Source organism: Octopus sinensis, linkage group LG11, assembly GCF_006345805.1.
Source record: "Octopus sinensis linkage group LG11, ASM634580v1, whole genome shotgun sequence".
Classification (NCBI taxonomy): Eukaryota; Metazoa; Mollusca; class Cephalopoda; order Octopoda; family Octopodidae; genus Octopus; species Octopus sinensis.
This window is the reverse complement of record NC_043007.1, coordinates 63,058,330-63,069,554: the sequence shown is the minus strand read 5'-3', so window position 1 is coordinate 63,069,554 and position 11,225 is coordinate 63,058,330. Positions and strand designations below refer to the sequence as shown.

The following is an 11,225-nucleotide window of genomic DNA, read 5'->3' as shown; positions in this document are numbered from 1 at the left end:
GTTGGTTGTTGTAGTAAAAGCCAGTTAGATCCATGTTAGTAGTGGTGGTAAAAGTCAAGCCAGGTAAGTCCATGTTGGATATGGTGGTAAAAGAAGAGTAGGTCTATGTTGGTCAGGATAGTAAAAGCAAGGTAGATCCAGGAAGGTCTATATTGGTAGTTGTGACAGTAAAAGTTAGGCAAGTCCATGTTGGTTATGGTTTATGTTAGTGGAGGTAAAGTCAGGTAAATCCATAGAGGTAGTTGTATAAGCCCAGGTAGATCCATAGTATTGAAGATGGTAGTAAGTAGTAAAAACTTCCACCATCTTTACAGTATACCTACCTAACTTTTAATATTACTGCAAAAAAAAAAGATTAAGAAAGTGGCAGCAGAAAACATTAGGTAGATCCTTAGTAGTAGAAGATAAGAACACAGTAGATTTATGATTGATATAGGTAGATGTAAAGAGTAAATATGAGGTTTGAGAGTAGTGATCAGTAACCTACCATCAATAATATCAAGTTTTACTTTCTGCAGTTCCCTTCTCATTTCTGCAACAATCTCCTGCTTCAGCAATTCAAAATCACCGGATGTGTTGCCCCCACCATTAGATACAGTGATAATTTCTTGACCAGTCAAGGAAAGCTTTTGTCTGAAAAACAGAAACGAACAGATTTTTGTTTTTAAAAATAACAATATTTTTGTGCTGGAGTTTGGACAGCCTTAATGTCATAAAAGCTGCCCTCTGTTTACACATACTCTGGTTTACATAATCTGACAACAATATGCAAATGAAAATCTTAAGCACATTGTCTGTCTCTTCTGCTAATATAATAATCTACACTCAATTGTACTTTAACTTTTTAACATTTAAATCAGCCAAATCTGGCCAAAATATTCTACTTGTTTTATTGGTCAAACAAGTCAGATCCAACCTCTCACACCTACCCTACAATGTCACCCTAAAAATAAACAGTCACATCCTTGGAATCTCAAAGCTATGAGATAAATGCTTGATTAATTCAAAACAATCTGATTAAATAAACATTACATTTGACAGAGTGATCTGAATGCTAAAGGGTTAAAGTGTATACCAATTAGAGCTAAACTTGTAAATCCTTCCATTATTATAACTGTGAAACACTTCCTTACAATAGATTCATAGTAGTCAGACTTGTTTACAATAATTTTGAAGTCTGGTAATAAGACATCAAAGCTTCTCTGCACCATTTCTATGTTTTAGAATCTCTTTAATGTTTTACGGTTTTCTTTTCCAATTTTTTTTCTGAAATACCTTTAAATAAATATGAACTATATTGTTCTGTTTCAGCTAATAATCAGTTATTCACAATTGACAGTTCTGTAAACTATTTAGTCCTTCTCCACAAGTGCAACCTTGTGGAATTCTCTCTGCCCATGTGTCTTGTTCGATCACTACATTGTAATAATTAACACTAAATAACAACTATACTAACCTTACTATTGTCCCAACAAGTATGGATAAACAGACTCATTAACAAAAGGACTTATATTTCCTTTGTACTTTTACTTAAAGCAATCTGTTAATAGGTGACAATTTCAAATAACTTCAATTGGACTGATAGAAGTTGTCATATTTGTATGCTCTCATGGAGCTTCAGTAAATGAAGTGAAAATCTGACTGAATTAAAACTGGGACACAGTCTGTTTATTGGCAACTTACCTCCCATGCATGCTGTCTGCCTCCAAAACATAAAATACAGTGTAGTACAACACTGCAATACACGAGATGCAGTTATGCAGAATTAAAATTCACAACTGTCTTGTTGCAAAAGATAAGAATTTTATTTTATTTTATGTACTAAATCTAGTTAAACAAACCTCATGTTTTTATATTTTTTTTATCAGTTCTTAAGAGAACATGAAAAAAAAAAAGGAAAAAAAATCTAAAAAGGCTTGTCCAACTGTTAAATGCAATTTTGGAAGTTTTAATTGGTCTCAAGCAGAAACAGGAATAGTGGTAGTATTTCCCTATAAAGAAATCTCACTCACATATGCATTATTGCAATGAGCAAGATCTCCAAGTCTGTTTTATGTGAAGAATATAACTACATATCTATTAGGTATAACTAGTAATGTCAATCCATTAAGCAATATCCAATTTTACAAAGATTAGAATAAATAAATAAATAAATAAATAAATAAAAACTGATGTTTGGAGAATGTAGAATAGTTTATAAAATACTGAAAGCTTTAAACTGTCTGATGTCAATAATTAAACTATGACTCGTAAATGTGTAAAATGAAATCAGTCAAAAGAAAATTGATGATAGAAGAATATAATAAATAATAATAATAGATTAAATTTTAGTTGGAATCTTAGATACATGCTTTAGAAAAGATTTTTCTTAGACACAAAGTTAATTTTATTGTGAGAGGTGTTGACTGAATAAATCTCCCAAGCATATTGGTTCCAAGAAGGATTTGAAGTAGGAATAATGAAGCACCAAATTACATATTATAAGGCACCTAAGTCAGTTATTTACTAAGTGTATATTTTCACAGTTGTGATGCTGCCACTATCATTATTAAAAATAATAGTTTCTTACATGGACATTAGGCCAGAAAGTTGCAGGGATAGAACAGTTGATTACATTGATCTCAGTGTTTGGTGGGATTTGAACTCAGAATGTATAGGTATGCAATCACATATTGCAAGGTATTTTGTCTACTGCTCTACTGATTCTGCTACAGCAGTGGCTTGATCATTATTACTGGTAATAAAACCACACAATGTTGTAATACATGTGATATAACCATATCTAAACTGTATAAACTATCCTTGCTTGAAAGTACAATGAAGTCTATGCATCACTGATAAGTAATCAAACAGGAGCATGTCTAGAGTTATCTCCCAGACTTTGCTGTGTAACTACTATTTATTAACATTTAATGCTCTCTGCATTAAATATGTTAACTCATGCTTAGCTATTATCTTTGGTTTACTTGATGACTTCAGATAAATGATAATTTTCTCCAGCACACTATGCTGCAGTAGCCTCTTGAGATCTCCCTTGTGAAATTAAAAATCTCGGTATCAACTCTCACAAATTCTTTCCATCTTTTCTTCAGGTTCCTTTTACTTTCATAGCTTGGCACTTCTTCACCCAAATATCACCTTCCATACACATCTCATGTCCATACCAGTGCAGTCTTCTCTCTTTCTCACTACATCTGATTCTTCTTATATTCAGTCAATTTGTGCACTGTCATTCAAACACACTAAACAGCACACATCCAGCAAACCTTGGTTGCCTCATTTCATTCCAGCCTTCACATATCATCCACATTCAATGCTCATGTTTCACTACCATGCAACAATGAATTTTGTATGCAAGCATCATACAACCTGCCTTTTGGTCAGATAATCCATTTGTTAACAGTAGAAGAACAGCACCCTAAACTTTTACAATTTCCTTCCAAGTTAACCACAGCTGACTACTCTGGTGCATCTGCTAACTATAAAGCCTTCTTTCTCTATCAACCCGCCCATAGGCCTAAGTTTAAACTATAAGGGAGTAAAATTATTAGTTTCATAAGAGGGATAAATGGCTTCAATGAGAAATTAAAACTAAACTTCAAATTTTGTATGCAATTGAGGCTTATCAAGAAATTATGCTATACCATAATTTCTTGTGTATGTTTGAATCACCTTGTCTTTATATTGTGTGACAGTTGTAAAATGAGTGTCTTTGTGATATAGGCAGTGTCATTTGTATGCAGTTTTCTGTGAAATCATGTCCAGCTATTATGCTGTTCATGATAATAGTAGTTAAGTCGTCAGGAATTTCAGAGAGGCAGGATGAAAAGAAATATATAGATTATTCATTATTAGGCAACAGGCTTGAGATAAAATAGAAAGGTGTGGGATTGAATATTTTCAGGGATTCAAGAGAGATGAAGAGATTTTGATACTAGAAAGTAAACTATTTTCTGTAATCTTCATTGGAAGAAATTAGTGTTATTATAAAGATACTCATGAACTACACTCTTACCAAAAGCATTTATTTGAAATTCCCTCATCTGCATTATAACCTCCTCGAAATATTAGTTTCAAATTTTGGCACTAAGCCATAAATTTTGGGGACAGGAGTATGTTGATTACATCAAACCCAGTGCTCAACTAGTACTTATTTTACCAACACTGAAAGGATGAAAGGCAAAGTCAACCTCGGTGGAATTTGAACTCAGAACATAAAGATGGACAAAATACCACTAGCTATATTGTCCAGTGTGCTAACAATTCTGCCAGCTTACTGCCTTTACCCGCCTTCAAATATCAACTGACAAATTCCTTCTGTGGCATTACATTCCAGCCTTTTGTAGTTACTACTTTGTTCAGAAGAGAAGCATTCTCTTTCTACCACTAACTTCCAACATTTCAAATTGAATGTGAAACTCACATGCATTACCCAGCTTTCTAAAGTCTATGAAGTTATTCGTATGAACACTCAAAAGATTAATAAGTAAAAGTAATAAACTCAAAACTCCCAATATAACTTAATTTTCTAAGGGCAATTGTAACCACTTATTTCTGCTATTGTTTTATATCTCCTCTACTTTACAGGAAGATTAGATGAGATAATGAAGCAAGGGTAAGATTCTAGTAAACCATTAAAGGAATGAAGTGGAGGGAAATGAGTTCACAAAACTTACGGTACTGGAACAACAGGATTGATCCTTCATAACAAAAATAAAAATAACATTTTGTATATAAAAAAATTTGGAACACAGAAGAAATTAAATTTTTATTATTATAAAGGCTTCTATCAGGACTTTAAGCTTCACTTGTTTGTAGAATCTTGGTTTGAGCGAAGAGGGGGTGATAAAAAGAATATCTTTTATGTAACTACTTCCAAATTGAAGCACATGCATGTTGTTTAAGACTTGAAAAGCAGACCAAGCAAAGCCCACGTCCACATCTGAAAAACAGTTGCCTATAATACAGTTCTGGAAACTCCTGTTTTGTCACTGGATGATAAAACTAATATTCCACATCTCTACTCAATCTTTGTGCCCTGAAGAAGCCACTTAGGTTTACTTGAAACAGCCAACTACTGAGTCACAACAAATATACAAGGACATCACTTTGATAAAGGCTGTTCTCAGTGCAATATACATCCAGTAGTCTTAAAATTTAGGCCAATAGCAATCTAATATTATAAGTGTCAATTTGTATTCCTTAAATTCTGCTTAGTTCCAGTTCAAGGAAGAAGAAAATGACTACCTTCAAATACAACCTTATTTCAACTTCTCAGTTACAGAGAGGTTATCATTAAAAAAAAAAAGGCAGCAGTGTAACTATTAAAAAAAATGGGATCCAAGAATAAATAGAATTATCTATATAGGTTGAATTATCCATGTGAATTCTGCTGTGGCAAATATGTGAGTATAAGTGTAAAAATCTTAAATCAAAATGAAATACAATATCCAGCAACAAACCTTTGTGTAACTTTTGGTGATTCTGAGCCATTCTGAGCTTGGTTAAATTTGTTCCCATTACCATTGGTTGTAGTCTTGTCCCTACTCTTTTTAACTTCAGGAGAAGATGAGCTGCTGTCTGCTTCCTAGAATGGGAAATAACACATTACAGTTTGAAATGACAGTAGTTGGAGTATTATTCATAAAAACAAAGTACTTTCTAAAATCATTTTAAAAGCAGTTACTTCTACTAGAAATATTAAACCCATTTGGTAAAAGGGTAAAAAACCTCTTTGGTCATGAATGACCATGGGATTTCACCTAGAAAGTTACCCTCTGAGGCACAAGTTTGGGCAAGGTTGTTTAGGGAAGACCAACAGTTGTCCATGCATGCCAGCCTCCCCTCTCCATGCAACCAATGTTATACAAGGGAAAGGTAAAGGTCAATACAGCTTGACACCAGTGACATTGCAACTCATTTGTACAGATGAGTGAACTGGAGCAACATGAAATAAAGTATCTTTCTCAAGAACACAACACACAGCTCAGTTCAGGAATTGAACTCACTACCTCATGATTGTGAACCTGATGCTCTAACCACCGAGCCATGTGGCACAATATATCACTTTAAGTTAGTTAGCTAAACAGGGTTTATACCTTTCCAAGCTATAACAATAAAAAAATTTTTAATTAGTTCTATAAAATTAACAAAATATTTGTTAATTTCTACAATGGCAAACTGTAAAAAGGAGGTGAGGTATGAAGAAACATGCTTAAACAATTCATATTATAAAATAATCTTTTCATGAATCCACAAGGAACAATAATATCTAGCCTAAGTTTCTGAACATTTGCAAGTTGATGGCCACAGGAAAGACATAAACAAGAATGTTCTAGAGGCTCAACATTCTGCAGAGGAAGGCCTGAGATTAGTGGTTAATGCTGACCCCAAGAGTGGGTAATAAGTGAAATGGGAATGCTTCAGTGGAGATGGTAAGAGACTATTGTAATAGTAGTAGAAAAGGTGAAGAGAGGAGACAACACATCTGTTGACCAGAGGTTAGAGTGTGCTGGTGAGTGACTTCATGCTTAATCAATTGAGCAGCTTTTATTGTTGCTTTTCTTTTTTAATACTGTCTAAAACTACATTACCCAATGTATTCCTCCTTTCTGAAGATGGTTAAGCTGTAATTTGAGGGAGATTTGGTTGCTATTTCCTGCAGTCACACCCTACTATCTTCAAAAGAGAGGCACACACTGGGTAATGTAGCTTTATATATGTAAAAGCCACTTGACTGATTGATATAATACTTCCCAACGTACTTCAGCTTCTGGTCCATTAATGTACTGTCCCTCTCTCAGCCTTTTCTACCATTAGTAATTCCTGTTTTTTAAAGATGGCTAGTCTTGTGCTATTTCCACTCCAGCACTCTTAACTCACCCATCCTCAGAACATTGTGTTATATCAGGGTGGGTTAAACCTCTTTTAGTCTAGATAACAGTCTACTACAAGCAGCTACTCAAGGACTGGTATGTTATTTTCCAACTATAATAGAAACAACAAAATACCTGAAATGGAATATGAACTTGCAACTAGAGTTGATTCTTAAATTTATTTACAATCACAATGTAAATAAGTAAAATTTGCAGAACTATAAAATCCATGCAACTGTAGTAGCATAGTTTTGTTGTTCCTTGTTCCCATGCTTAAAGGTTGAATGTCAAGAAATAAACCGATGTGATCTTATTTACATTACTCATCCTTCACTATTTTGGAACAAGTCAATCCCCAGTGTTGAGATTTTTAGATCACTGTCGGTGTCTTTGGGAAGACCCACTCCACCACCAAATTGAAGTGCCAGCCGTCATAATGTGTTAAGATATACTACAGGTTGGTAGGTTAGAAAGTTGTTCCATAAATTCTTGAAGCAAACTAAACTCATCCTGCAATTTTTTAAAATTATTTATTTGGTCTTTGGAAGATCCTCTGCACCACCAAAGTGAAGTTCCATCCATTATAATGTGTTAAAATATACTATGGTTTGGTAGGATAGAAAGTTGTTCCATAAATCCTTGAAGCAGACTAAACTCCCCCCTCCAATTTTCTTTTTATTATTTATTTTGTCTAAGAAAAGAGCTGTGTCCACAACATCTTCAGTAATGTTTTATTCAAGTAGCTGCAGAAAAAACATGTACAGAGAAGGAATGTCTGACGGTTAATATTTAGGAATGACTGGACATGTTAGTGCAGCACCTACAGGAGGTGGTGATAGTGGACATAATATTGGTGATAAAGAAAGGAGACATGAGTTAGTTAAGAATTCCTGAGTGGAGAAGGCATGAGACCAGCCAGCTCCAAGGAACAAAGGATACTAATGGGAATAGAGTGTATTTCTAACCACAAACTGTCTTTTTAGTTCATCCAATGCAACAAAAGTAGTGACCTGTAACAAAGGTTTCTGCTATCTACAACTGCAGAAGATAAAATCCTAGAACACCCAATCCAATTTATGCCAGCATGCAGAAATGTTGATGATAATGTTGTTGATAACAACAATCACTGTTCATATTGTTAGATTGGATTGGATTGCCTATGTTCAGTCCACTGTAGGATGAAGGCCTCAGTATGTTCTCTCCATGAGTTTGAGCTTCAGATCATACTGGTTTGATAAGCTTTCTCTGTCACACTGGCTCAACATGGCTTGGCAGAAGGTTCATATTGTTAATCAACATAAATTAACTAAACTCAAGTAGAGTGGTGGTATGGAGGATAATGGTATGGAAAAGGAAAGAAAAATGTTACAAAATATGCAAATCAAATATTTTCTTTTTCTACGAAAGATTTCCCAGAGAAGCAAATCTCATGTAGGTAAAACCCAAATACTTTACTTTTACTTTGCAGTGAGTGACAGTTAAGCTTAAGAATAGGGTGTACTTTCTAGGCTTGGTTTATGAGTGTTTACTATATGAATCTACTTGTGACATTTCCAACACAAACCATTCTGTGTGTTGGCTATCTATCATTTTTCACTAGAAATATCTTGATTTAGTCTTTTGTACAGAACTAAAATGTACATTCTATCATACTGAGTTATAATGTACTACTACTTGACACGATTTTTACCTGTGAGGAGTTCTCAGTCTTGGCACGTCTTGCAGCCAGTTTCCGCTGCATCTCACTCATCATGTTCTCAGCTCCAGGTATTAGTGGCCTAGCCAGTGAATTCATCCCTGCCTGGGCAGCATTGCCTGCACCATCAGCACCTGCAGCAGCAGCAGCAGAAGCAGCCCCATCATCAGGCTGGAATATATAAATTCAGAACGGAGATGAAATATGTAGAGTATTATATATACATATATAAAGAAAAATAATCAAGGATTAGTTTGACAGGTTAATTTAAGAAATATATATTTATTAATGGTTAAAATAAATGACAATTTTCAAGTGTCTACTAATTCATCTATTCTATCATACTTGTTATACAAACAAGCAAAATATAACTTTACAAAAACAAACATTTCAAACTAAAATAAACTGTTGCTTAATATCGAACAATATTACTTCAGGAGGAAAGTAGCTAGTTCTAAAATCTCTAAAAGTAGTAACAATACTAGACAGTAGTGTTTCTTTTGCCACTATAACATGGCTGTTCTATAAAGGTCTATGTTATATTTTAACCCCAGGAAAACATTTTTTTCCAGCTGGTTAACGACACACAACCTGTGTCCAATATATTGTGAGTAAGGGAGTGAATCACTCCCCTCCAGCTTGGCAAGACCAGTAGACCATGGCTTCTGGGTCTTTACCCTTCATTGGTACTGGACACCTGCCTGTTAGAGATGGCAGTCAATCATACCTACTCAAAATATATAAACACAGAATCGGTAGACAGCCACTGATCTTGTAAGGAGCAATGTAGCTAGTTCTAAAATCTTGAAATGAAATATAAGTAGTAGCAATACTAGATGGTAACTTGTTTAAAAATTTTAGAACTAGCTACTTTGCTCGTTATGAGATCAGTGGCTGTCTGCCACTTCTCTGTTTATATATTATGAGTAGGTATGATTGACTGCCATCTCTAGCAGGCAAGTGTCCAGTACCAATGAAGGGTAAAGACCCAGAAACCATGGTCTACTGATCTTGCCAAGCTGGAAGGGGAGTGATTTGCTCCCTTACAATATATCGGATACAGGTTGAGTGTTGTTAACCAGTTGGAAAAGACATCTTCCTGGGGCTAAAATGCAGCACATAGTTCTTTATAGAACTGCCATGTTATAGTGGCAAAAAACCCCCAAAAAACGTTACCATCTAGTATTGTTACTACTCACATCTCATTTAGAGATTTTAGAACTAGCTACTTTGCTCCTTATGAGATCAGCAGCTGTCTGCCACTTCTCTCTTAATATATTGTGAGTATGGACAAACCATGGTCTACTGGTCTTACCAAGATGGAGGGGAGTGATTCACTCCCTTACTCACAATATATCGGACACAGGTTGTGTGTCGTTAACCAGCTAGAAAAGATGTTTCCCTAGGGCTAAAATGTAGTGACATTGTTCTTTATAGAACAGCCATGTTATAGTGGGGGGAAAAAAAAAACAACCCAAAAACGTTATTGAATATTACTTTATCAAAATTATGATAAAGTTAATCTGCAAACGTCTATATGAAAAATGCTTAAGTTTATATTATTTTTCAAAGACAGGAAATTTTCTCTCAGAATATTTGGTGATTATTCTAGACTTATAGTATGTTGGGAAAGAATTTCCTGTCAGAATCCTAAACTAACTGTAGCATACTAAAAATTTTTAAGAATTGTCAAGCAAATTAATTTCAATTCAGTGATGTGACTATTTAAAGCAATTCCTCTTTTGCTTTGGTAATCAATCAAGCAGTAAAATCTAAGGCAGTAAGAATGGAGCACTCTTCTGTAGGACACAATAACAGTTATCAATTTGGTATCAGAAACTAGGCTAGTTGCTCTCATTATTCTGGAATGATCTGTGCATAACTTTCCTTCAGCAATTTTTAGTTTCCTTTCCATTGCTTGCACAGAAGTAGGTCTTTTTATATGCCTAGATATACAAAGACATTGTCATTATAGAACTACTACAGCAAGAAGTAACCCAGAAAGAGCTAAGTTCCTTGCATATGGCTGGCTACAGCACAGAACTGATGATAAGATTATGAGATATTAACACAGATAGCAGGAAACACAAACTCTGTGAGGTTGTCAAGAAGATAGTGCATCAATTGACCTGTTTATCACCAAAATCATGGTTGCCAATGTGATCTAGGATAAACGACAGCAATAACTTGGTTTAATGAAGAGTAGCAAGGTAAGTCACAAATAAACAAAGATTGCAATCTGGTTTCTGTACAGGGTTGAAGCTATTTACCATCCTTTACTAATGCTAATCAGAAAGGTGTCAACGTAACACTTCAGCATTTCTTAAAAAGTCAGGTTTCATATGAACTTAGAGCAAGTGGGGAGAAACTGCTCTGTATAATCCTCACAGAACAAACACTATAGGAAGCTCTATCCAGATGTGTATCAATGAAGATAAGAGATTTCAGGCTTAAGAAGTATTTTTTCTGAAACAGTCATTTAATCAGTACTAAAACAATATTAGAGTTGAGGTAATATCAGAGCTCTTAAATGGTTCAATTTATGCCAAGATCAACTTCTTTTGGCCAATTAAAAAATACACACAAAAGATAATTTAATATAACTGCTTTCTTAGCTACAAGTTCCTTAGCACCATGTAGATTTGCAACAAACT

At 34.6% G+C, this 11,225-nt stretch overlaps 1 protein-coding gene across 2 annotated transcripts in view; it reads right to left on the bottom strand.

Moving 5' to 3' along the window:
- Window positions 1-11,225, bottom strand: part of LOC115217115 (vasodilator-stimulated phosphoprotein) — a 200,659-nt gene that overhangs the window by 1,619 nt on the left and 187,815 nt on the right. Inside the window, exons 7-10 of one of the 2 annotated variants that reach the window (XM_029786714.2) lie at window positions 8,566-8,742; window positions 5,463-5,587; window positions 4,677-4,700; window positions 488-633 (exon numbers count right to left, since the gene is read on the bottom strand). In XM_029786714.2, the coding sequence (XP_029642574.1) occupies window positions 488-633; window positions 4,677-4,700; window positions 5,463-5,587; window positions 8,566-8,742 (472 nt within the window). The remainder of the gene's footprint in view (window positions 1-487; window positions 634-4,676; window positions 4,701-5,462; window positions 5,588-8,565; window positions 8,743-11,225) is intronic. The other variant, XM_029786715.2, reaches the window with a different exon arrangement.